The sequence below is a fragment of the Miniopterus schreibersii genome (genome assembly GCF_964146895.1).
Source record: "Miniopterus schreibersii genome assembly, chromosome: 18".
NCBI lineage: Eukaryota > Metazoa > Chordata > Mammalia > Chiroptera > Miniopteridae > Miniopterus > Miniopterus schreibersii.
In genome coordinates, this window is record NC_138121.1 from 25715232 (window position 1) to 25742691 (window position 27460).

Sequence of the window (27460 nt, forward strand, 5' to 3'; positions counted from 1 at the left end):
TCAGGGAATCTCCGTCTTTTCTCTTAAGCCTTCAACTGATTGCCTTCATAATGTGGGTGGGCCTCATCCAATCTGATTTATTCAAAGTCTACTGATTTAAAGGTTGATCCCATCTGAGAAATCTCTCACAGAAACATCTAGACTGGTATGTGACTAAACAACTGGGTACCACAGTCTAGCTCAAGTTGACGCATGAAAGCAACCAGCAAAGGGCAAGTTCTAAATTATTTTGGTAAAGCCAGCACCGCTTTAAAACTAAAGTATGATTTACAAAAAATCTGACCAGAACAAAACAGAAAACTACAACAGACCAATTCCTTTACACACATTGCTACAAAAGTACCAAACACGGGCCAATTGAATTAACACACTGGGAAAGTGACAGCTAAAATACAGAACAGCTCAGTATCTGGAACCCTGTTCCTTAATGACTCAACAGCTCTGAAAAAATCACGGATGCTGATAAAAAGAAAACTTTTTATAAAGGTCAACATCTACTCTTGACAGAAACCCTTTAATAACAAACACAAATGGATACTTCCCTTTACTTAAAAATGTTTATATATATGAAATATCTCAAAACAGCCAACATCAAGCTTAATGATAAAAGGCTAGATGCATTTCCATTAAAGTCAGCAATGAGAAGGATTTTAAAGTTCTCAAAATATTTGCCGATATAATTAAGACAAAGGAATAAAAGGTCCAGCTGTCAGAAGAGTAGGGAAGGTATCCTTATTTCCAGGTGTGCAGTCATAATACCTGCAGTCACACAGTGTGTAATACCTTAAAATTTCAGTGTTCTCTGTCAATTATATCTCAGTAACGCTAGGGGGAAAATAAATAGAAATCTTGGAAGCCAAAACACAAAAGACATTTTTAAAGTGGTTGGGGGAAAAATATATTGAAATATCTTTCAAAAGGCAGAACAAAAACAATCCTCCAAAAATGAAGGCAAGCCCTGGCCAGTGTGGCTCAGTTGGTTGGAGCGTTGTGCATGCACTGAAGGGTCGTGGGTTCAATTCCCAGTCCGGGCACATACCCAGGTTTCAGGTTTGATCCCCGGTCGGGGCGTGTACAGATACAACTGATGTTTCTCTCTCACATTGATATTTTACTCTCCTTCTCTTTCTTCTCTAAAATCAATAAAAACATAAAAAGAAAAACAAAAAAATGAAGGCAAAATAAAGATTTCAGACCAAAAAAATAATACCTGCAAACTCCCAGGGAATTCATAGACAAAAACAAAAAAGAGCAGTGGTTCTCAATGTGAGGTCCCAGGACCAGAAGCATCTGCATGACCTGGGAGTTTTATTAGAAATATAAATTCTTGGGTCCCTCCCTCCCAGACCTACTGAATCAAACTCTAGGGGTGGAGCCCCACAGTCTGCATTTGAAGAAGCCCTCTAGATGATTCTGATGCAGGTTCAGGATTGAGCACCGCTGGATAAAAGTATTCAGCACAGTAACGGTTCAAAACTATGTAGGAAAAGTAAGAGCTTTTCTATGTTCAAACAATCATCTTGGGGGAAAAAAAAGTCCACTCACAGTGACAGCAATGACAACAAAAATTTATGTAACAAACTTAGATGTTCCTGCTCTGGGATAGCAAGAATCATACATTTTTAGCCAAGTGTCAGTTCTGCCTGCGTTAATCTAGATTTAGTGCTATCTCAAAAATGCTACTATCAAACTTTTTGGAAGTAAAGTGCTCCCAAGGGTGATAGAAAAGCAGGCAAGCATATGAAGGACAATTCCAAAAAAACAGTTGTCATGGGAGAACAGCTCTTACATCTTTTTATCATAAAACTCCAGTAATTAAGAGACAAAAATAAGTTCATTCATCAATTCAGTTAATGAGAAAGTAGCATTTTAAGTCAGTGGGAAAGACACATACCATTTAATATAAAAAGTACTGGAATTTACTTTGGAGTAAGATAAGAGGTCCATTTTATTTTACTTTAATTTTTTGTTACTCCTCACCTGAGGATATTTTTTCCCATTGATTTTTTTTTTTTAGAGAGAAACATCGATGTGAGAGAGACACTCCCGAACCCATAGCCCAGGTACATGCCCCTGACCAGGAATCGTGCCCTCAACCCTTCAGTGCGTGGGCCAGCGCTCTAACCACTAAGCCACACGGACCAGGGCAAAAACTAAATTTTAATGTAGTGTTGATGAAAATGTAGCAAACAAGCACTCGAGTATGTTAAAAGTACAAATTCAGCTCAAAAGGTTAATTTGTCAATATCTAAGTAAAAAAATCCACGTACCTTTTGATCCAACAATTCCACTTCTGAGAGTTTACCCTCCAGACAAAAATCACACCAAGACACACACACAGGATATTCACCGCCACTGTGGTTGGCTATAAACAACATTCCGCAGCGGGCTGGCTGAACGCATTGCTAGAAATGCGGCTGCATCCGCATCGTGGGACGTCACGCAGTCAATGAAAACAAAGGCGGGGGAGGGGGGGGGCATCTGCACCCAATCAAAAGTACGGGCCACACCAGAGTGTAAACACTTACGCTGAGTGTGCAAGGCGCTACCTCTGGAAGGAGACCTAAGTGGCCTTCTCACGAGGGCTTCTGTCTCTTGGGAAGGAAATGCTGGGAAGGCCGTAGGAGGAAGACGCCCCTTTCAAGTTCTATCCTTCCAGTTTGACCTTTTTCACCATGTCCACCTATGGTAATTTAACTAAAAAATACGGTGGGAGAAAATAGCCACGTTTGTATCAGGAACTGCATTTTTTCGCCTCTTTCTTCTAGCACCTTTTTGGGTGCTGAGCAGTCTTCAGTTACAGGAAGGCTGCTGGTCCTTACAACCTGAATTGTTATTCCCGGTTCATAAAAGAACATTGGTTAAAAAGCATCGCAGGTTTCCTGGCCCCAGGTGGAGCATCAGGCCAGTGGCCTGGCCACGACGGACACCCTAGAGGTTTGTGTGCTCCGAACCGCAGGCCCACCGCGAGGGCGGCACCCCCGGGTGCCCACACGCCCGGCCTGGGCCCCCTCCTTTCCTCCTGGAAGTGTGCAGCTTTGGAAACATATCCCCATTTGTGATCTGCACTCTCAGAACAAGCGCGAGGCAGAAAGCACGCAGGACACAAAATCTAAGCCTCTCTGACAGCCACCGAGGCAGCAGCAAATGGTACGTGCTCAAGGTACAGCCACCAGTGGGCCTTTTATTGGTGAGGTATTTCATTGCATTTTATAAAAAAAACACAAAAGAAAAAAACCTTCCCCAACAAACGGAAGATTTGAGACCTAATTCTTCGGACTTCTGTAAGGATATTTGAGGATCCCAATATCCTGTAACTGCTACTCCATCAGTTAGGAAGTCACATAGTGGACCCGAGAGGCTATATTATACACTGGCTTTTTATAAGGAAAATCAATCACGGCCGAGTCTGTGTGTGTCACGCCATCCCAGCGTGTGCTTTTCTTTTGAAGGCTAATTTGCAGTGCCTTCTGCTCTGTCAAGGGCACTGCTAAGCGCCAAGTTTGATGAGCCTCCTGGGAGAAAATGAACCTACAAAATGCAAACAGCACAGTTTGCTATGGCTTATAATCAGGACAAACTCTACAATAAAATGTCAAAGTTCAGAGCAAAAGACAAGAGGCCGAGGCTTATGTCTGAGTGAGGCACCCACAGCTCCTTGAAGGAGAGAATTTGCAGTGTGTTTATAGTTTTTTCAGGCCCGAGATAGCAGCTCTGCTTAGAAGCCCAGCCCACCTGAGAGGTCCTCAGCGTTTCAGGATCACTGGGGTTTGTTTAAAGCAAGCCCAAGCTGTCAAATGACCAGCCCTCCCCTCTGGGAGCAGCACTGGGCAGGGAGGGGATACTGACAGGAGAGTGTGAGGCCCAGGACCCAGGCCAGTGCTGCGAAGTTACCACTAATTTATGTAACAGGCTACAGAAGGGCTTCCAAAGGTCCCCACATTAGATTAGTAACAGAAAGACAACTCTGCTTCTCTGGCGCTCCCATTTTCCCACTTGCTCATGGCACAGACTCATTTAAAAACAGCTGAGAAGGCAGATGTGGACCCTTACAAACACTGAAGACCCACACCGCTGTCTCCAAAACCTTCAGCTATTTCCCCCTGTAATACACCAAAAAGCATCGAGATTCCCATCCGAATGCCTGTGTCCTTAGCAGTCGAAATGGAATGCCAAGGCACTTTAACTGGGACGGCCTCGGCAGGGGCCAAGTAACCCCCAGTGGGTGGAACCCCCTTCACACGAACCCACATGCCCATCAAATGCTGATTCCAATACAGGTCTCAAGTGTCTCCGTGTCTCTGCATTTCGGCAATACAAAATTAACAAAGTATAAGAGTTAAGTTGCTAATATGACCCTCAGGATTTCTGGGAGATACACCCACTGATCAAAATATGGCATCAGAGGAATCACTGCGTTCAGATGAAGCACATCCACGACAACCTGGATGTGATCAGCGCAGCTCTGGGTTAAAGTTAGGCACGCACAGGATGGCGAGAAGGTCTGAAGGCTGTGTGCTCTGTCCAGGGGGTCACGCTTGGCTCCAGGACAACCCTCGATCCAGGCTCCTCCTCACTCCTGGTCAGGGGCTTTCCGGAGCCCTTCGCTGTAGCGACTCCGCCCGCTGATCTCCAGCAGGGCCTGGGCCTCCGGGTCCACGTCGAGAATGCTCTTGCCTCTGTTGGCCTTGGGAAAAAGGGAAGTGGGCGTGTTCAATGACCATGATATGCAGCCCAGAGCAGGTTTCAAGCTTATTAGAGTGGACTGATAGCCTACTGTTACAAGATGTGGAGGGGCTCTGGCTCCCTTGCTGAGGTCCCCCTACCCTGGCATGCCATCGTTGGGAGGTGACAAGATACAGAGGGCCCAACGATGACTCACTGCAGAACCACAGAACTAGAAGGCGCCCTGACCCACCTCATCTTGAGGACAGGGCCACCCACGCACCCCTGTTCCCTGGGCAGGCCCAGCTTCCCAGGGGTTCATTCTGCTAACCCCCCCCCCCCACACACACACACACACGGACCCCAGCAGGACTTTGCTGTACACCCACTGCCAGCAACAACTGACAGAAACAAATCTGGAATAAACTGTCTCTAGATGCTTCCACCTCGTAAAAGGGGTAAAGCTGAGGGTGAAGAAAGGCCCCCATCTCACCAGCTGCGAGTGGGAGGCGTCTCCAACCGCCCACACCTCCATCTTCTCAAACCGAAAGTCCTCCTGCGCTGACAGCTGGGGGCTGTTGTAGGTGGTGCACGTGGGCTTGGCCTTGCTGTGTCCTTTCCCGAAGTCGACGTCGACCCACAGCCCAAAGTAACTGTGCTGCCCGCCCATGCCCTGTGAAGGGAAGACCATCAGCGTCTCCTCGTCTGGCTATCGCACTCCAAGCCCACATCAGCTTTAGGCACCAGTCTGAGACGAGGCTGGGTGACAAGTGGATGGAATTTCCTTTTTCTAACTCTGAAATATATGGTGCAATTTATATGTCCCATTACAAGTTACTAGAACAATCGAGGTATCCAGACTCCCACCCCATGGCTCTTTCTCTCGGGGCTACACTTGCTGGCAGCAGAGGGCGGCAACACACCACCGGGGCCCAGAGAAGCTGATGATGAAAATCCTGCAGTCGGGGACACTCGTCCCCCCACAGACCAGGGCACTGTGCTGAGGGTGTAAGTCCCTCACTCTGTGTGTTAACGGCAAGGAAAGAAAACAGGAAGCAGACTGGGGGCGGGGGGGGTCTGGGGGGTGGGGGTGTAATGCAGAGACGTTCTGCCACCACCCGCCACACTGCCCGCCCTAAGCTCCTGGTGAGAACAGAACTGCGGTCCACCTCCCTGGTCACTGGTCTGGGTGCCACCTCCACCACCTCTTCTTGTGTCCCTGGTGGCCGGGAACTACTTTTGAGCAAGAGGCCAAAGCAAGAAAATGCAGTAGATACTCAGAGCTACTTCTCTCCCTCCAACTGACTACTGGTGATTTCTGGGGACCTACTGAGTGCTGCTCCTGAGGCCAAAGCCCTTGCCTTTGTGGTCACCAAACTGCCCTTTCTGGGAGGTGTCTGGGGGTCCCTCAGGTGGCCCCATGGGAGGCACGCAGCAAGCCTGGGAAGGAGCACAGGGCACTCACCATCCTGACGGGGGACCAGCCTTCCTAGCCCCTGGCTTTGCAAGCATAGGGCTAGAATTTCCCAAAAGGAGCTTTCCGATAAGAAGCAGAGAAAAAAACTGGCTGGAGTGCTGGCAGGAGACACATTTCTCACCCACACTTAGCTGGCTCATAGGAGCTGGGCTCCTGTGTGCGCATGGGTGCCTGTCCCAGCCCCTCACGCACCCCAGCCCCTCTGTCTGCCCTTGGCCTTCACCCTCCTATTCTTCCTGTAGCTGTCTCCAGGCCGGAGAACAGAGCAGACAGGAGGTGCGGTAACCCACCTGGAGACCCACACACTGTTTTGTGACTCACTGTTGACAATTCCCCATGGATCCAGGGAACCCAGCCCTGGGCGTGCCCCTCCCCTCCCCTCCCCTCCCCTACCCTCCCCTCCCCTCCCCTCCCCTCCCCCAGCTCATCCCCCAGGCAAGTGGCAGGACAGCAGGGCCTGGTGACAGGTCTGACAACAACACCATGTCCAGCCATGAAGGCCACAGACCAACCATCTGATTACCAGGAAAACTGGTCAAATCCACCATTTGCACACAAACCACCAAAATACCCCAACAGAGGCTCTGACCTTCCACAAAAGAAATTCTGTTCTCGTCACTTGTCGCGGCCCTGAAACCCGGCAGAATGAACAGGACAGGACAAGCTTGTGTAACCAAATGCACACAGCTCCCCTGAGGTGTTGGAAAGCGTCGGTCTGGGCGTATCAAGGCTGATTCCACTGGGGATGGACACCACGAAGGTGGGACGTCCCCGGCCCTTCCCCAGTCCTCACCAGTCCATTGGGGATGGTCTGCTGCCCCTGATTCAGGTACATGTAGTGGTTGTTGTAGCCCGTGGAGGTGTACACGGCCATGCTGGGGAAGATGGAGAACAGGAAGCATTTGTCGTCCCCTAAAAGTGACCAGAGCACAAATAAGCAGGATCACTGATCTGAGCTGGGCACGGAGAGAGGCAGGGGCTGCAAACAAACCACCGCTCAGAAGGCAAAGCGGCGAGGACCCTCATATGGGTCTTCAGATGTGCCCTGAGCCCACACGCCCAGGGGCTCAGCCATAACAGACCGGCAGGCAGCTCCCAGGCCCCGCAGAAGGTAAGCCTTACAGCCACCCAGGGCCCCAGAGGATGAGCTAAGGATTTGAGGGGGAGAGTGACAAAAAGAAATTTGACATCTGCTTGCTGGGGACACCTTTTTGCTCTCACCAGGGAAGCAGTGACAGGCACTCTGCCTGCTGTTCATCAGAAAAATGCATCCAAGTCAGGAAACATGGGTGGCCTTTTAACTTAGGATCAAGGAGCCAGGCGATCACTCCAGGTACTGACTTGATGTTGGCACAGCCTCATCAAGTCAGCACTGGATGCTGTGTAAGGCTGTCTCCAACCTAAAAGAGGGTATCGTCCAGAGAGGAGGGAAAACCTGCAGACACGCAGCTGCCCACAGGGGAGGAAGGGGACAGGCAGTGAAAGGTGGCCATCTACCTTCCTGCAAGGGCACAGGGTGGGCATGCTGCCACTGAAAGAAGGTACCAGCCCAAACTGTGGAAATGAAGAGCATGCTCAGCCTCAGAGCTCCCTCCCTTTCTTGATTCATTCCAGAAGCACATTCAGCACCAGGGAGAGGAATGGAGGCCACACCTTGGACCCAGAAAGCTCTGAGCTAAGGGGCAGCCAAACCAGAGATGCACTCCCTTAGTTGAGAGAACTTAGCCCGAAGGCCTAGCCCTCCACGGTGACAGCATGAGGGGCACCTGATGTCAAAACAGGCCACACACGCCAACTCAAGATCCTGCTCATGGTACTCTGGGGTCAGGCAATTTGTGGAGCGGAAAGGAAGGTCCCGGGAAGTAAATGGAGCGCAAATGTGGAGCCTGTGGACAGACACGTAGGGGGATTCAAGCCCGAGGGGCCTCAAGGGGCAGGAAGGGCAGGAGCAGCAGAGCTGAGTAAGTGACGCTCAGGCCTCAACCCAGACAGACCCACGGGGGTGCGGTCAGAACGGTCAGGGAGCTTCTGGAGGCTGAGCTTCAGGAAGGACAGCCTGGGATGGAGATGGCTGGGGGGAAAGCCACTCCCTGGACGGCCCCCCTCCCTGCAGCGGCAAGATGTATGGCGAATGAGCAGGGACCCTTCCCTGTACTGAAGGGTTTGTGATCGCTGGGGCAGGGGAAGAAGGGAGAAGAGCCTGGAGCAGTCACCTGAAGTCAGATGACAGCAGGCTTTAGGCAAAGACTCAGGACTGAGTCCAAGGGCTTGAGTGGCTCCAGCAGGTTGGGCAGTTTTAGAAGCAATGAACTACCTGGTCCCACCCGGCTGCCCCCAGTGCTGGGCATAGAGCATCACTTTGCTTTGCAGTCCTATGGCTGTCTTTCGACCAATATTTTACTCGGTCCCCATGCTAAGCAAAGTGATGGGGCCACAAAGCAGAGACCCCCTCAGCTGCAATGGGTCCCACTCTAGTCCACCAGGGGGCCTCTCCTTAGCAGGGAGGCCAGGTGGGGGCAGACTCTTTCTAGGACATGGAAGTAAGGACCCGTGGGATCAGTATTGCCTGCAAAAAAAGTCACAACAGTGAGGCTCCCACCTCTCTCTCAGAATAACAATACTTGACAACCACCCACTGTGACACAATTGACAAGCTGCTTTCCCACAGCACCATTTCCCGTAATTCTGGGGAGCCGAGGCCCAGAGAAATCAAGCATCTTGCCCAGGACAGGAGCTGGACTCATGAGGCTCTGTGCTTGGTCCAAAGCCACAGGCCTTTCAACTGCACCACAGGCAACAGAGCAAAAGAAAAGTGACCCCATGGCTGTCACTTCACCTCGAGTCTCAAACTTTAGAAGTTTCCAAGAGGAATGGACAAGAACCCTCTGAATTTGACCGGACTCTGGTGCAAGGCTGCCCTCTGCTGGAATTCCATCCTCATATTTCAGAACAGAAAGAAACTCAAGTTGGAGAACTTGGGAACTGCATTTTTCTGCCATTCTTCAAGAAAATTAATTCTGCTTGTTAATAAAACATTAAACCCAACAGTGCCAACCTGGAATTAATATTAAAGGAGCTGAAAGAAGTGAACATTTTATCTCTAATAAGGATTCTCAGGGTTTTTGTCCAAATCCTATAGCACAGCCTCCAACCAGAGACAAGCAACTCGTCCTTCCCCAAAGCCTTGAGATGGGGCAGGAGGGAAGATGTGCCACCCCCGGTGACACAGTGACAGGAAAAGGTGAGCATGCAGAATGGGGCTGCTGCAGGCCTGAGACTGCAGTCCCAGAAAGGCCTTCGGCTGACATCTGGGGACCTGGATTTTGGGAGGGTCCCACCACTCCCAGAACTGATCGCAGTGGTCCCCTGTGCCTAAATGTTTGTACAAACAGAATGATTGGTGTTGACCACCTGCCTTCCCCTGGGAGTCTGGGATTTTGCTGTGCCTGGCAGAGGGTGCACACGTGACTGGCCCCCAGTAAAACCCTGGGCATTGAGTCCCTGTGGAGCTTCCCTGGTGGACAGCACTTCACACGTGTCATCACAGCCTGCTGCTGGGCGAGTTCAGCATGTCCTGTGTGGCGCCACTGGGAAGGGACTCTGGGAGCTAGTGCCTGGTTCCCCAGACTTCACCCCACACTGTTCCCTGTGCTAATCTTGCTCTGTATCTTCCCACTGTAGTAAATTGTGGCCATGAGCACAGCTATATGCTGAGCCCATGAGTGCTGCTAGTGAATCACTGATGTGTGGGTGCTCTTGGGAACCCCTGACACAGTGGGGAAGAGCTGGTAGCAGCACCTGGATTGAAGATCTAGAACATTCTAAAACCAAGAGAAAATAAAAATCCTAGAAATAACAGGATCTCTGGGATAGAGGTAACCAACCTTCATCTCATGATTCCTTCCACCCATCCCAGGCAAAGGGTCACCCTCTGCTGCTAAAACTCCTGCACCTGGACACAGCTCCCCAGCCAGCAGCAGCTCTGCTCAGCGAAGGAAAGACAGGAACAATTCCTGAAGCGTGCAGTACAACTGAGGACCACAGGGAGCACACGGCCCTTGCATGGCTGGGAAGGCTTCCTGGAGGAGGTGACCCTGGGCTGAGTCCCAACAAGAAGCTGGCTGTGCAAACGGGTGGAAGGAGGAGAAAGCAGCATGTGCCACATCCCGAGACGAGAGGGAGCATGGCCTGTTCTCGAAACCACAAGTCCAGTGGGACTGAGCACGGGTCGTAAGGGGACAGGAGTGGATCGTGAGAGTGGAGATAAAAGGTGCACTGCCCTGAGGGCAGTGAGGGGTCTGTTAAAGGGTTTCCAGGAGATGATCTGGGACTGGCAAATGGATTAGAGGGGTGAGACTAAAAGCAGAGGGCCAGTGAGGAGGCAGCTACACAATACTGCTGAGAGTAAGACCGAGAGAAGATGCGGGAAGGACGCAGGCAGAATGGGCGGGAGCTGATGACCGTCTGATCTGGATGGCAGTCTTCAGCCAAGGTGCCTCTCTCTCCATCTTCTGCATCTCATGTCCCTGGATCCTCCCTTCCACTGACACAGCCAGGGAGGGTGTTAACCTTGCCCCCTCATGGGGAGGGACCTACCCAGAATTCATGTAGTCCAGGGAGTGAGAGTGAGAATGTAGCTGGCCTCTCAGAGCCACTAGGAAAAGCCCTCTATAGCCGCTGGCCCCAAAGAGCCCTACTGAGAACACAGGCTCAGGCAGACAGGCCACACACCAGGGGACATGCAATGACACTAAGCCCTAGGAAGGCAGCTTCATCCCCAAGTATGCCCAGCAGATGAGCGCTTTCAACATAGTCCTTTAAAAATGTTTCTCAGAGCACTTTTCTTTGAGGAAGGGCAAGAATTCACTTAGAGCCATTCATTCGCTGCATTCGAGATCCCGCAAAGTTCTTCCAAACTCCAGCAAAATCACAAAGCCAAAAAACCATGGCAGAAGCAGTAAAGCAGACACACGAAGATTTCCAGGAAAGGAAGACAGTCCAGTGAGAGAAAACATCCCATCTGAAAGAATTGGCATCTCCCACTCCTTTATGAGGCCTCCCCCACCACCTGGACCTGGCACCATTGAAAAAAACCTAAAATCCGAGGCAAGGATACCTGTCCTGCTTACCTGACCCTGTCGTCAGAATCAAAAGAGAAATCCGTGAAGCGCTGACCCACCATAAAGCAGCATCATGCTTCACTTTCCTCCCGATACATCTAGGCAAACACTTGGAGATGCTGGAAGAAATGCTCACACCCTTTTTAAATGCTCACATCCTTTGTTGGTGCTCAGAGGTCTCCATGCTGCAGCTGTCTGACCAGAACTCCTAACAAGCCCTGTGCTACCACTGGGTTTTGGTGGCCAAGTCTTACCTTGAAACTGAGGCTTGATTTCCCAGGAGCAGGAGGCAAACCCACCGAACACGTGGCCATCGTGGTCCCTGAGGAGCACCACACAGGGCCCTCGGTGGGGGATGCGCCCACAGAGCTGCGCAAAGCTGTGCCCATGGAGCTCAGACGAGAAGAGCAGATGCCAGCGGTGCTGCTGCTCCCTGGGCAGGTGGGAGTTCACATAGATGACAGACAGGACGTCCAGGAGGCTCTCAAACTCCTGCCCCTGGTCAACTTGACGCTCAGGGAGCAGAGTGGCCAGATCGAGGGACAAGCTCAGGAAAAAGCCTCTGTGGATGACCACACTCAGGAATGTGGCCACGAGGTGGGCCCTGAACACCCAGTCCTCAATCACAGCTTGGTCACAGGCGCAGTCCAGCTGCTGAGGCCCCAGCAGCTTCTTGCCATCTAGGGAAGAGAAACAGTATTAGTGGGCGATTGCCTCTCCATATTCCTGGTCACCTAAACCTGCACTGTCCAACATGGGAGCCCCGCGCGGCTTCTGAGCGCTCGACACGTGGCTTGTCTGCATTGAGATGTGCAGTAAGTGTGAGATGCACACCCAATTTCAAAAACTTGGTATGGACAAAAGAATATAAAATATCTCAATCATTTTTGATTGACCGATTGACAATATTAAATTACATTTTGGACATATTATTGAAGTCAATTTCACTTGTTTTTTTATTATTTTTTAAACCCTCACCCAAGGATATGCTTATTGACTTTAGAGAGAGGGGAAGAATGGAAGTGATATAGTGGTATTATGAGAAGGAAAACTACTGGTACTTTATATATATTATATTCTTTCTAAGTTCTAAATACCTCACTTAAATGAATTTTTGAAATATACCCTATTTTCAAACTGCATTTAAAAATCCAGCTTTATAATAAAACAGTAATACTTTTATCTTTTTAATTTAAATGTATCTTTATTGTTGGAAGTATTACAAATGTCCTCTTTTTCCCCCATTGATCCCCTCCACCCTGTACCCCTCCCTGCAGGCCTTCACCCCACTATTGTCTGTGTCCGTGGGTTATGCATATATGCATATAAATTCTTATGTTAATCTCTCCCCACCCACCCCTGCCTTCCCTCTGAAATCCCTCAGTCTGTTCCATGCTTCTAGGTCCCTGGATCTAAAGCAGTGTTTAAAGGAAAATTTATAGTCATAAATGTCTATGCTAAAAAAGAAGGTATCTCAAATCCGTAACCTAATCTTCTAGCTTAAGAGACTAGAAAGACAACCAAACTAAACCTAAAGGAAGCAGAAGGAAGGAAATAGAAGACTTGGGTGAAAATAAAATGAGAGGCTAGACAAACAATGGAGACAATCCATAAAACCAAAAGTTGGCTGTTTGAAAATATCAACAAAAAAATAGACAAACCTTTAGCTGGACTGACCAAGAAAAAAAGAGAAGACTCAAGTGACTAAAATGAGGAATGAAGATCACCACTGACATTGCAGAATAAGGGTTATAAAAAAAATGCTATGAACAGTTATATGCCAACCAATTAGATGATCTAAATAGTCCTCCCAAGGTGAAAAACTCATGCTTTCTGATTTCAAAACTTCACTGCAAGGCTGCAATATCGAGATGGTATCGTACCACTCTACGCTGCCAAGGCCTCATAGTGTGGGCACACACGGGGCACTTGCCTGCAAGCTTCATCTCAGAGACCAGCTGAGCAGCCAGAACCTGCACCGTGGGCAGGGGGCCTGGAGATTTCTTCTGGGTCCAGCCTCTCAGCTCCTGTCTGTGGTTTAGCACGTGCACTAGAGAGCCAACGAGATCCTCTGTAAACTTAAGATTACAATTTTACCATTAGTAACATTTCTACCAAGACAAGAGACCTATGCCACAACAACAAAGGGAAGAGTGTTTTATCTCTTCAATGCCAACCACAATGGGGAAATGTAACTTAGGTGGTTATTCACTTTTCTAATGATCCCCTTGGCTGGCCTGGTTTTGCCAAGGCCTCTGTCCAGGAGTTCAGACCTCCCTCGACCAGTTCTGTGGTCTAGGGTTCTCCAAAGATGGACATCTCTGTGATGCTTCCACCAGCTGCTTGATCACCCCGAGTCCCCCACCTAAGGACACTGAGGCTACCTGGGATGCCTGCAATGGTCCTCATGGCCTACCTTTTGGACTTCTCTTGCTTTCACAGGACCATCTGTGGCAGAAATCATTTTCAGGATCATAAGACTCTTCTCCTTGGAGTTCCCTTTCAGCAGGTGGGACATCGACACTGTGAACTGCTCCCGGGAGATGCTCTCGCTGGGCCCCTTAGCCTGTCCCGTCAGGTCAACCCTCCGCATGCCATCATATAGTCTGGTGATCATCTCTGGGGGAAGAGCTTGTCCAATGTGACTCTGTTAAGGACAAGAAGGAGAAAAGGCTAGACAGAGCCCAAGTTAAACATGGTAACAAGGGGACCATGACCAAGGACTGCCACGCCATGGTGCTTCTACCAGCATGTAACCTTCCTAAATCCCCACGCGTACCAGCTGTTCCCCATCTAAGAGCATCACATCACCCAAGGACCCACAAACATAATGTGTCCTGGCTTATGGCTCATCTTGGCCATCAGATGCTTCCACAATCAGTTCCCCTCTCTCCAAACTCTCCAATGTCCCCAGGTCGGCCATGTCATTCCCACGTCTGGCCACCATCTGCTCTTCACTCTGCTTAAAGCAGCCCCTTCATCCTACACTGACAGCTGCCATTTGCATGTCTGAATTTACTAACATATGGTGCATATGTCCATTCATAGCTAATTTGGTCTCCTCTGTATTAGGACTTCCAAATATATCATTAGCTAGCTTTCACGTCTGTGCTCAATATGCATTTTAATTAATTTTTATTTAAATTTAAAATCTAGTTCTTAGTTAATGTCTTGCCAAAAATATTCTGTAAATATCGCTTTCCTTTAGACTGACATCAGATCAAATTTGGTCCGGGGATTAAAAATACATGGTGAGAGAAAGCAAGTCATGAGCTTCCATCACAGTAGGGTCTGAATGCTGGATTATTCAGTAACAACTCTCTACAGTGTTTGTGACAGCATCGATATTCTGCAGTTCTTGTAAAGCTGGTCCCCACCCTGACCTCTCAAAAAGAGTATATCTATTTTTGCAGGTGTTTTTGAAGTTCTACTAGAAAAGCAATCTCAGATTCCTTCCCAAAGGAAACTTTATACTGTCACCAAGGTTTTCTGATCAACTTAAACCATATTTACCTAGATAAACACTTTTGAACATCGCCACCCAGTCTGCGTGGTGGGTGGCCAGGCAGACGGGGGTCGTTTTGGTCAGTGGAGATACTTGTGCACATGCATATACACCACCCGTGACCCACATAACCTCTGCTCATCTGCAAAGCGAGTATGTGAGGGACCCCGATGCCCTTCAGCTCCCGCTCTGCAGAGCCAAGGAGAGGCGGCGCCTGGAATGCCTGCACACCTGCCACCCCGCCCCCGGCCAGGAAGGCGGGCTGGTGCCGTCTTTGCCAGCGCCCTGCCTCAGTCTGAGTGCTCACACAGGCAGTTAAAAGCCCCATGGAACGGGGCAGAGAGATGGGGAAACGGGCAGTTTTAACTCCTTGTCAGATGAACCTTGACTCTGAAACACCATCATTTTGTTAAGAGTACCATACAATTCCCAGGACATCAAACACGTACAAACCCTAAAGGCAAAGAACACTTGAGACTGCGGTCGCTGGACCTACGAGTCCTGCTAAGGCGGTCTGTCACCCGGAGGGAAGTCGGGAGACAACGGCCAACAGGCGGAAAGCGGGGCAGGCCCCTCCTTTCACCCTCAAGTTAGAAATGTGATCTGAAGGCAGAGCCGAGTAGCTGTGACAGAGACCACAGCAGCCCACAAAGCTGAAAATATGTACTGTCTGACCCTTTACAGAAAAGAAACTTTTTAAAGTTTAGTCTTATAGAAATGGAGAGCCGACTCTGGCCCCGGGCCATAGTTTGCAGGCTCCTGCCCTGGACTAAACATTAGCTGATGACTGTGACTCCTGCCTTCAGAGCCGTCAGAGAGAAGGATCTGGGCGAGGCGCTCGAGCCGCCTTTCTCCGATGACAGGGCATCAAACAATCTGTCCATCGCAGCCTGCTCCTCAGGAAGAAACTGCGAGCAAACGCTCGGCGCCGAGCAGCTTCTGCCATTCCCCATCTTTCCTGTATCTGGCAGGACTCTCTGCAGAAGGAAAAGATACCAAGTTAGAGAGAAAACTCAGAATGTCATAACCACAGAAAATAAACTCTGATAATTATACGATCAAGTTAATAAACATTGACTTAGCTGCGAAATGCAGCCAAAACACATCACAGCCACGTAATGTTGTTTCAACGTGGTGCAACTTAATAGTCAAGATCAACGAGTGTGAAAACCCAGTCCTGATTCCTATGGTCTCTGAAAACATGTTCGTAATTGCCAAACAGCTTCGCTATTTCAAAACACAGTTCCCAAGTTAATGTAACTAAAAGGTAGAAAAATCAGTATTTTAACCTAAAAAAATCTGTTGCCTGGATGATCGCATGTATTTGAATAAAATCAACACCCTGAAAACATCATGGACAAAGGGCACATGCTATTTGACAAGTGTTCCTCTGTGATCGTGGCTGTGCCTCCCACTAGCTGGGTAGCCTTGGGCAAGCTACCGAAACTCTGTGCCTCAAGTTCCACATTTCTCAATAACCACAGCCCGCCCCGGCTGGTATGCTCAGTGATCAGAGCATTGGTCTGCACACCAAAGGGTCGCAGGTTCGATTCCCAGTCAATGGCATGTACCTGGGTTGCAGGTTCTATCCCAGGCCCCCTTTCAGTATGTGTGTGGGAAGCAACCAATCAGTGTCTCCCTCACATAAATGTTCTCTCTCTCTCTCTTCCCCCCCTCCCTCCCTCCCTTCCACACTCTCTAATCAATGGGGGGGAAATATCCTCGGGTGAGGGTTAACAAAAAATAAAAATAAAAAATAAATAATCACAGCCTTTCTCAGAGATCACTGTGATAATTAAATTATCCAGCCAATGAGCTCAGGAATGTTTGCAGAGACTAGTACCCTAAAGCAAGTGACCTTTGGTGATCTTTGTACACTGTCACAGACCTCATTACAGAAAGGGGTCAAATGCCAACAGATTCGTGGATTCAAAGAGAAAAGCACAGTCAGATGAAAAAAAATCTCTTAAGAGGCTAACGCTATGACTTCTTAATTTTTGTTTTAAAACTTAATTTGCAAATTCGCATTGGTGAAATTGCTGGAGAGACAAGCACTCCATAAACTAAGCCAATGCAAGTGTCAACCATCTCCCACCAGGACAGGGAGGGACAGGACATCTCAGAGGGCGCGAAGTGTATATAACAGGCTCATCAAGTCCTGGCTATTCAAAACCTCAAGGGGGAATGGGGTACAGTTGGGATCTTTTCTTTCCTTCCTTTTTCCCTTCCCTCTCCTCCCTCCCCTCCTTCCCTTCCTTTTTTCTATTGAGGCCAGACTTGCTTAACATAAAATCCACCTTTTTAAAGGATACAACTCAGTGCATTTAGTACATTCCCAATATTGTCCAACATCAGCTCTACCTAGTTCCAAAACATTTCCATCTCGCCCAAAAGGAACCTTGTAACCATTACTAGTCATTCCCCATTCCCCCTCCCTCAGGCCCTGGTAGCGATAATGTGCCATCTCTGTGGGATCTGCCTACACTGGACTTTTCATGTAAATGGAATTATATGTATGTGGTCTTTTGTGAGTGGTTTCTTTCACTCAGCAGAATGTTTTCAAGGCTCATCCATGTCATAGCATGTGTTAGCACTTCATTCCTTTTCATGGCTGAGTAATATTCCAGTGTGTGGAAATACCACATTGGTTTATCCGTTCACCTGTTGACGGACATTTAGGCTGTTTCTACCTTTTGGGTATTGTACACACACCTTTAATGTACTTGAGTCCCTGCTTTCAAATTTGGGGGGTACAGACCTCAGAGTGTAATTGCTCGGTCCTATGGTAATCTGACGTTTAACTTTTGAAGAACCGCCAAGCTGTTTTCTATTTCTGTTCCCAGCAGCAAAGCACAGGTGTTCCAATTTTGCTCTATCCTCTCCAACCTTGTTATTTTTCCTGTCGTCTTTTTTTGTGTGTTTTTTTTAATCACTGCCATCCTGACAGGGGGACCCATCTGCCCTGAACAGAGAGGGCTCCTTGGAGAGGGACTGTGGTGCACTCACAAAGGCAGGCTGGATATGAGGCCTTAGCAACCCAGTTTAGGGCTGTCACTCATGGGTCATCTGATCTAAATGCTTCCACTCCTCAAGTTTCTCAGCAGCGTAGGAGCCAAGAAGGAAACCTCAAGGTCCAGCCTGCACGAGGCTTCCCTCATCTCTGGCACACAGTGAGCAGCACCAGCTGGTCCCTAGTCCCCCCAGGGCCACAATTCAAGCAGCCACGCCAAGACAGACCTGTCTCCTCCATCAGTTCTTCTAAGAGCCCCAAGAAACAACCTGATCGTTTAGGGCTACATTAGGAGACAGGCCATCATCACTTGGTTTTTAACCACGGTTTCCAGGGGGAGTAGGAAACAGTGCAAAGCAAATGGAGGAGGAGGGCAGGACATCATTGACTCCGCAGTTAATTTCCTACATCCCGAGTGCAGTGCACGTTATGAAATGGCCTAAGGCACTGCCCAGGAGAAACCACAATAGAAAATATGTCCATGCCCCCTGGCTAAAGACAAGCAAGAAGCTGCATTTCTAAGTTGCTGCAGTGAGGAAGCGTGGGGGGCTCAGGATGCGAGGGGGCTGCCTTCTTGGGAGGCTCAAAGGGAGGGTTCAGCCTGGACTGGGTGCAAGTCAGCGAGTGGGTGTCTTAATAATTTTTAAAAAGACGCAGGAAGAACAGAATGGGGTTACAGTTGTCATTAGGAAGGACTGCACTGCTCGTGTTTACTAGGAAAGGGCCTGGGATTATTTGGGGAGCTTGCACAGTGGTCTTATCTTTGTCTGTACAGTGTGGTCCTGCTTTTGCTTTGTTCTGTCTCGGCTTTACATATGTCACTGGTAAATCATGACAACTTCAGTCAAAAGTATTTTTAGATTCATACTCACTACAACCACACCACACACACCACAACCAGGGAAATTCAATTCACTCAAAATCTGTGTCAATTTATCAGGTCACCAGAAAATGTGTCACACATCTCTCCCTGCATCCTATCTTGTTATTCCGCTGAGATCCTGAAAATGGTAAATGTACAAAAATGCACCCTCGTGAAGTCCTTGCATTCTTAGGGTCTTCATACAAAGATCACGCTTTTTCACGTCCTCTAGAAAACCTTAGGGTTTGTGACATGGGAAGGCCCATGACTTACCTAAACGCTGGAATCAATGAAGATCTTCCCAGCACCTGGGAGGGAAAGGTGTGAGACGTTAGCCCACCTTCACTTCAAAGCTGAACTCTCGAGGCCGTGCCCACCCCAGGCAGGTTCCCAAGGCCAGCCTCATGGATGTGTGCTCTACTCAGGGCACCAGACACCTTCTCTCTGGGCAGTTCCTTTCTGCCCCTTGTCTGGTTCAGAGGGCCCTCACTGTCCACCTTGCACACCTCACCATCACACTCAGCCTTCGGGTTCCAGACCACCCAGTATTCGTAATTTTCCTAGGGCTGACTGTTGTCCTAACTGAAATGGAGACAGGCCCATCCCTGCTCATTCTGCTTGCCCCACCCCCACCCCCAGCACCCAGGTTCATGCCTAATTGGCTGGCTAGAATTTGAAAGTCACGAAAGAGACTCTGCCCACAGCCACCTGCCCAGCACCTAAGCCAACCTGGCGCACGCAGGTATGGGGGTGTGCCTGTCCAATTACTGACATTCCTTGCTGGCCTCTCGGGTAGACCAATGCATTCTCCCACCTCCTTGTGGGCTCCCATGTGTAAATCCCAGGAGGCTGACCTGGCCTAGGTCCTGAGAAGGCCCAAGTACCCCAGGTTCAGCTCCTATGGGACTCACTTCCAGGGGCCCATAGCACTCAGGGGTCCCTTGGATCAGTGCCACTCTCTCTACCATTCACAACGGGATGGCTCCAGTATGCCTCATTGCTGTACCCCCCAACCCACCAGGCCTAGCCCATGGCAGGGTCTCAGCACATACAAGGATGCAGTTCACCCCAGCCCGAAGAACACAAGCCCAGAGCCACCAGGGAGAGCCCACAAAGAGGAAGGGATCTCAAGATGAAGCCACCTCTGGCTTTTTCTTAACATACAAAGACATCTAAATGCCACACCTCAGGTTCCCAGAATCCTGAGAAAGCTTCCTCCTTGCTCAGAACCAAGGACTTGCTCTCCTAGGGAATACCTGCCTCTTTAAGGGGTTTCTCACCCTCTGCCCTACTAACTGGGGCTAAAAAGCCACCAACATTTAAATGCCACTCCTTAGAAGTTTCTAGTGCACCCAGGGGTTGTGCCACTAAGGGGCCACAGGATCTACCTCTTGCAGACTTCCTGATGTCAACAAATGCATCTATTCCTTCTACACATAGCTCAGCATCTCCTGGGATGGGCCGGTCAGAGAGAGCAGGTGACAGAGAAAAGCCTCAGGCAGGCCAGGACTGCAGGAGCGTCCTCTTTAACAGGGAGAGACAGCCAAGTGCTGTGGGGATCGGAGAGAGAACACAGGATTCGAGATGTGTTCTGGCTGGGTCTTCAGGCACCAACAGGAGGTTCACCTGGGAAGCGGGGGCAGTGCACACAAAGGTGTGGGGTGAACATGGAGATCAGGGAGGTGAGGTCTGGTGTGGGGAAGGTACCAGAAAAGGCTACAGAGCAAGGGGGCCCTCGTCTGCCCCTCACTTCCAGCCCACACCACCTCCTCCTCTGTCCTACTCGAAGTAGATTCCTCCACTATTGTCTGAAAACAAATCAGTATGGAGCAGCCCGGCCAGACCTGCCCAATGCCCAAACACTGCGAGAGAGGAACATGCTGGGCGAGCAGCCAAGGGAGGGCAGAAATGCACAGGAGAGGTGCAGACCATCAGCATGGGGCTGGCACAGGACAGCACCAGGAGACACCAGGAAAGACCCAAAGGCAACACCAGTTTTTCTAGTAGGAGAGAGAAGGGTGAGTGGCAGCCTCAAGGAGGAGCTTCAGGCCGATGGCGGAGGGGCAGCCTCTAACAACATGGCCCTACCCTGCCCCACCATTCCTAGTCTGCAGAGCACAGGTTTAGGGAAAGATCACAAAACAGCTCCAATGACAACCCCACCTCCTTTTGAAGAGCTTCTGCAAGGCCAGATAAAGTAATGGCAATGGTACAGTGTTCCCCAGTTCATCCATCCTAGCCTTGATGGCTTTAACCATACCAGGAATCTCTGATCGATTTTGGAAAGGACGTGGAGGCATTCCATGCATCCTTACTTCTCCCCAAATGCAAATTCCTGGACTTTCTTTCAAGTCCCCAGCAATGGCTTTCTCACGGGACTGTCCCAGGTGCACCTCGCCATGCAGGACAGACTTTTTCCCCGCGAGTTGTGCATACAACCACCCTCCGCTGGCCCGAGTCACCTGTAGGTTACCCATATCAAGTTCTCTTTTAGGAGGATTGCACCTCAATGTTCCTCTAAGACCTGACCCTCCGCTCCCCCTTTCTGGGAAGAGTCCAACCACCTCATCTGGACAGAAGCATTTAAAGCCCTGTTTATGGGCCAGCAGTCCTTCTGCCAAAGGTCAGCTTGGGCCGGAGCCAGCCTTCAGCAGCAGAGTCCTTGCTGGCAGGAAGGTGAACTGTCCTGCCAAAGGCTGGCTTCCTCCCTCCAGAGAGCCCCACTGACTCATCTGCAGAGGTGTCAGCATAGGAGTGCTTCCCCCCTTCCCTCTACCCTGAATTCAGTGACCAGACTCAACTCACCTGGGGGAAAGCTAGCAGGCTGCGATCAGAACACCAGGAAGAAAGGTGGGGGGTGGGGGGGGATGGGTGTGTGTGTGTGTGTGTGTGTGTGTGTGTGTGTCCCGCCCCGCACTCCCATTCCACCCTAACCTCCCTGACTCCCACTCCCTCCCCACATGCTCCTCTGTCTCTCCTATGTCTATACCAGTTTTGTTGCTCTCCCCTCCGGACAGCTGGCCTCCACCCTGGAGATGGCACCTGCTGGGCCACTTTTATCTCCAGCACAGGAAAGGCTGGAGGTACGGAGTGATTTTGTGCTCTAATGACCACATGGAATGACCCCCCATCCCTCGAAGCTGTTCCCACCCCCCAATCCCCTCCACCCCCCACCCCCACCTCCCCCATCCCCCACCCCCGCCCACCCCCACCTTCCCCCACCTAGGGCCGGAGGCATGGGTAGCCTGGGAGGTGCCGGGCCCAGGCAACTCAGGGTACCTTCGCCCCCAGGACCAGGGTCATTGCCCCTGATCCCTACCCCCGCCTCCAGGCCACCGGCCCAACGCCTCTTCCCAGCTCACCTCCGGCCTCCGTCATCGCCAAACTGGACTCACCTTTCCTGGACTCACCTTCCTAGTTTGGGCCAACTAGACTCGCCTTCCGGTCGGGTTGGCCAAGGATTTTCCCCTGCAGTGGCCAGCCCTGTTGCCAGGCGACAGCGCTGACGGGCGTCTCTCTGCCACAATCGCAGAAATGGAGGCTGAGGGGGGCGGAGTCCTGTAAAGGAGTCAGCCAATGGCAATGCACCGCATGGGGAATGGGCTGGCCCTGGCGGCTGAGGGCGGGGCGGGGCCGGGGATGTAGGTGGGGCCCGCAGGCCGCCGCAGGCAGGAAGCTGCGTGGGGGAGGGGAGGGGAGGGGAGGGAGGGGAAGGGGTAGTGCTGGTGCCGCGGGACTAGGACCCGGGAAAGGGGCAGGAGACGGCTCTGGGAAGGAGAAGCTGGAGTGATTCAGGGGAGACGTCAGGGAAACCGACCTGGGGAGGGATGGGGTGTCTGGGCGGGAGTAGAGAACAGTAGCTGGGCTGTGGGAGAAGCAGAGGTGTGGCTGGGGCGGGGCGTGGAGTGGCTGGGACGGGGCGTGGCTGGAGTAGGGGCGTGGCTGGGATGGGGCGGGGCTGGAGTAGGGGCGGGGCGGGGCTGGAGTAGGGGCGGGGCTGGGAAACAGGCTTCGGTGGGGGCTGAAGATAACTGGTGGAGGATAGCGGGCTGTAAAGGAGACAGAGACAGACAGAGCGAGACAGAGACAGACAGACGAGAGAAGAGCCGCTGGCAGCCCCGCTGGGAGACCCTCCACTGCTTAGGCCCCTGCGGATCCAGACCCAGGCAGCTCTCCTCCGACACCCCTCGTTCCTCACCGCTGGTTCTCCGCCAGGAGGAGCCCCCTCCCGCCTAAAGAAAGTACCACCTCCTAACCTGAGCGTGGGCTCCTGCCCTCCCCGTGACCTCGTGTGTGAAGTTTTCCTACACAAAGTCAAGAACCCACACACTACCGGCTGGCGCTAGGCAGACCCTCTGAGCCTGGTCCCCCGTCCCAGTAACGCGGGTAACCAAGTCCTGCCGGTATTCTTTCCTCTCTCCCCTTCCCAGCAGCCTCTAAATGTGCTTAAGTCTCTCCAGTCTTGCTAAACACACTTTCCTTGACCCCCACGCCCTTCTCCAGCTAGTACCCACCCCGCCTTCACTCCAAAATGTCTCGACTGTTGTCGCCGCTTCATCACCTTCCATTCAGACCCCAAACCATTGAAACCTGGCCCCAGGGGCCGTAGTATGCCGTGGCTCCCCGGTGTCATTGCTGCCTCCCTGTTCCAGCTCTCCTTCCTGGGCCTCCAGGTCGCTCAGTTGCTGGCTCTCCTCGCCCTCTTCCTCTAGTTTTCAGTCTTTCCTGGCTTCTGCTCTACTGGATTTCCTCATGCTGCTCCCTACAGCATCTCCTCTTCTCACCCCACACGCCTTCTGAGATAACATCCTTCCTCATGACTTCACTTCCCACCTCTCCGCTGAGGCCCCCAAACCTGCAGGCCAGCTGGTTTTAGAGCCTGAACCCTGACAGGTATGTCCGATTGTTGATCAGACATCTCTCCAAGGCTACACGTCAAATTCAGCCCACCTGAACCCAAACGCAGCCTCTTCCCTCCAAATACTGCTTCTCCTGTTTACCTGCTTCCTTAGTGCAGGTCACCACCTTCCATGCCCGAGTCAGAGACCTGGAAGCGTCCTGGATGTCTCCTCCCTCTCTCCCCGTGTTCCATTACTTATTAAATCTGTTTTACCTCCAGGATATGTCCTGCATTCACCCACTTCCCTATGTAGGTCCAGGCTAGACCTAGACCAAAGTTACAGCCTCCTTCCTGGCCTCTTGGCCTTCAACCCGTCCCCCACACTAAACACACAAAGACTTGTCCTGCCCCCTAGACTGAGGGAGCATCACACCAGGCCAAAATGAGAGACACAGACAAAACCAGCTGCAGCCCGGCAGGTTTGGCTCAGTTGGTTGAGTGTTGTCCCCATGCACCAGGAGATCACTGGTCAGAACACACGCCCACATGCCCAGGTTGTGGGCTCGATCCCTAGTAGGGGACGTGCAGGAGGCAGCCGATCCATATTTCTTTCTCTCATCGATGTTTTTCTCTCTCTCCCTCTCCCTTCTCTCTAAAAATCAATACAAAACTTTAAAAAAAAAAACAGCTGCAAAGTTCACAGGGACAGTATTCTCAACGACACCCAGCTGAAGCTGTAATGTTATAACAACCCCCTTCTTAAAACAATGACTGTTTTACTCAAAAAGAACTTTGAACTCTAAAATCATAGATTAGCAGAAACTTTGCTGTTTGAAATTCCCAGCAAGAATGAAACTTCCAGCTCCCTCCTGGAGTATGTAAGTCACTTTTTTAGAAAAGAGCCTGGATTTCTGGCCAGGGTGCCGAGCACAACGTCCTGGACACAGCATCATGAACACATCCCATGGCCATCTTGACTTGGTAGCACCTAAGGGAACAGGAGCCAGATCCAATTTGCAGCCCACACCTATTGCTGGCCCCTTCACATATGGTCCTGCTTCACACCAAGCCTGTTAAAACTCTGCTTCATGTCATCTCACCTTCAACAAAATCCTATGAAAACTCTTTACCTTTGCCAGGTGAGCTGCCCAGGGTTCCTGGTGCAGTAAGCTAACACCCGATTTGTCAGACTATGGGCTTGATCCTGATGATCTTAGGCTGGTGGGGCTAGGACCACTATAAGGTCCAAAAGGGCAAGGGCAGGCTGTCCCTCCAGTTTGCAAATACATATTGAGCACCTACTACATGCCAGGCGCTGGTGACACAGCAGTGAATGACAGAGCCCCTGCTCTCATCAGTCCCCACTCCTTGAATGAGTGGGCAGGTGATGATTAAATTAGGGGGAGAAGATGGTTGGAGGGGGCTAGCTGAGGCTGGGGGTGAGAGGCTGTCGCAGGAAAACAGGTGGGCTATGACGAAATCAACGGGAATTTCCAGGCTTAAGAACTCAGAGGCTATCTGAACATTTCCTTTCCTGTGTCAAGGGTCTCCTGCCTTTCCAAGCTCTTTCTACCCACCTTCATCCCCACCCACCTGCCAATTAGAGGCTACCTGGCCATTTTCCAAGTTGGAAGAGAGAAGAGAGCCCCTTCCTGCCTGGCCCTGCCCCAGGGCTGTGCCCAGCTGATGACAGCTCGTAAGGCATGGTCCTTTGAAGAGAAAATGGTCAGAGAGCTGAGGCCGATTGCCAAGGAGAAGCAGCTCCATGAGAGCAAAGTGTCCTAAAGCCCAGCCGACCCTGCCCTCCGGTGACAGGAGTGAATCTCCCCAGCTCCTCAGCTTGGCTCACTCAAGTGAGGTTTCTGTCACCTGCAAGCCAAGGTAGTAGCGAACTGGTACACAGCCTTGTGTACACTGCCAGTAGTGCCCAAGGCAGTGCATTCGATTCCCTGTAGGCCCGAGCGGCCAAGGCAAGTCAGGGAGCAGGAGTGGCCGTCCCAGGTGCAGGCCAGGGGGGAGGGGAAGGAGGAGTGACCTGGCTTTACAAATTAAGACAATAAAACCAACTAAAAACCCATCTGCTTTGTATCACCAAGAGCCGGCAATTCTAAGCAACATCAATAACATAATTCTCTTCCCTGAAAAGCCCTTTACAGTAGCCCCGCCCCTTATCTTGGGGGCACATGTTCCAAGCCCCCCCAGTGGATGCCTCAAACCACAGATAGTACCAAACTCTATATATACTATGTTTTTTCCTACATATACATATATACTTATGATAAAGTTTAATTGATAAATTAGGCTTAGTAAGAGATTAACAATAATAACTAATAATAAAATAGAACAATTATAAGGATATACTGTAATTAAAGTTATGTGAATGTGGCATTACTAAGGCAAATAAGGGTGACTTGAACACAAGCACTGCGATATCGTAACAGTCAATCTGATAACCCAGAAGCTTCTATGTGACTAGTGGGCAGGGAGAACCTATGGCATGAAGACACTGGACGGAGGGATGGTTCATGTCCAGGGCAGGACTGAGCAGGTCGGCTTGAAATTTTATCATGATACCTGGAACAGTGAGCAATTTAGGACATATGAATTGTTTACTTCTGGAATTTTCTGTGTAATATTTTCAGATGGGTGTTGACCGCAGGTAACTGAAACCTCAGAGAGTGACACCGCAGATAAGGTGGGACAACTGTACTTGCTGTCAGCACTAAACCTGGGGCTGGCAAACTTTTTCTGTGAAAGGCCCCAGAGTAAATATTTTAGATTTTTCAAGCCACATGGTCTCTGTCACAACAATTCAATTCTGCTGTCACTCACTGCACAAAAGTAGCCAAGGATAATACACAAACAATTGAACATGGCTGTGTTCCACTGTGACTTTATGGACACGGAAATTTGAATTTCACATAATTTTCACGTTATGAAATATTATTGTTTTAATTTCTTTCCCAACCATTTAAAATGTAAAAATCATTCTTAACTCACTGGCTACACAAAGACAGACAGCTGGTCAGATTTCACTTGTAAGCCACGGTTTGCTGTTACTTAACTGTTCTTAACTGTTACTGCTGTTAATCTTGCACTTTAATAATATTTACATAAGCTTCAAATTTGTACATTTTTATTACATATCTTTTAAAAACTGGGTGTATTTGGAGAACCCCAGGTATAGATCTTGCCCCCAGTGCAAGAGCATTTATCACAAGAGTAAGCTTGAAAAATCCAGAATTTTCCGAGCTCACTCGTGTGCCGCATGGGTCCCTGGCTCCTGCCATGGTACATCCTGCATTCATAGAATAGATCTGAAATAAATATCGGAAACACAGTGATTGTAAAAACCAAGAAACAGACCTCAGGCCACTTCAATGCTGTCACTATAGTCCCACATGGAGTTTTTTAAGGTTAAAAATTCTCAACTACAGAGTGATCTAAAAGCCTTTAGAATGAATCCCGAAGACATAAAGACACGAACAGTTTAGTTTTTCAGTTTCTGGAACGTACAATGGAATGAAACTCGGATACGTCTCTGTCCAGCATAGCCTTATGTTTAAGGCTTTTTCTGTTTGTATAGCTGTTGCTTCGTGAAAGAATTTGGAAAGTTAATAAAGCATGTTCCTACATATGTGATTGACTAAATAAACGTGGAGGGAGAGGCACACCTCCCTTTCGAAAGAACCCCAATGACTGTGTGGATGCTCTGAGAGTAACTCCCTCTCCCCCAGGGCTGTGCACAGCGACCTCCTTCCAAAGAGGTCGGGACGCTCATGGGAGGGGGGCCGAGCTGTGCAGCGGAGAAACCCCACCAAGGCTGCCCGGGCAGGGCATCGAGGCCAACACCAGCAGTGACAAATTACGTTGATCATTTGGGCGCTTGATGTGATGAAGTGGAAACAGCACTTTACCCCTGGGGGCCTCCCCAAACCCATACGCTAGTCTAACCATGACAGACACAGCAGTCAAACCCCA

General features: G+C 50.1%; 1 protein-coding gene across 4 annotated transcripts; it reads right to left on the reverse strand.

The window, feature by feature from the left end:
- Positions 1-3164: 3164 nt before the first annotated feature.
- On the reverse strand, positions 3165-22119 carry MEAK7 (MTOR associated protein, eak-7 homolog). Of its 4 annotated transcripts, none has more exons than XM_081118793.1 (9): positions 22050-22119; positions 18913-18947; positions 15568-15744; positions 13679-13909; positions 13196-13340; positions 11517-11942; positions 6936-7054; positions 5159-5338; positions 3165-4687 (listed from the first exon to the last, which is right to left on the reverse strand). In XM_081118793.1, the coding sequence occupies exons 3-9, from the start codon at positions 15718-15720 to the stop codon at positions 4574-4576; spliced, it is 1368 nt and encodes a 455-aa protein (XP_080974919.1). In that variant the 5' UTR covers positions 15721-15744; positions 18913-18947; positions 22050-22119; the 3' UTR covers positions 3165-4573. The 4 variants fall into 4 exon arrangements, with proteins under 4 accessions (XP_080974919.1, XP_080974918.1, XP_080974920.1 ...); XM_081118792.1 differs by having other exon boundaries at positions 22035-22098; XM_081118794.1 differs by having other exon boundaries at positions 22002-22079.
- Between the last annotated feature and the right edge of the window lie 5341 nt (positions 22120-27460).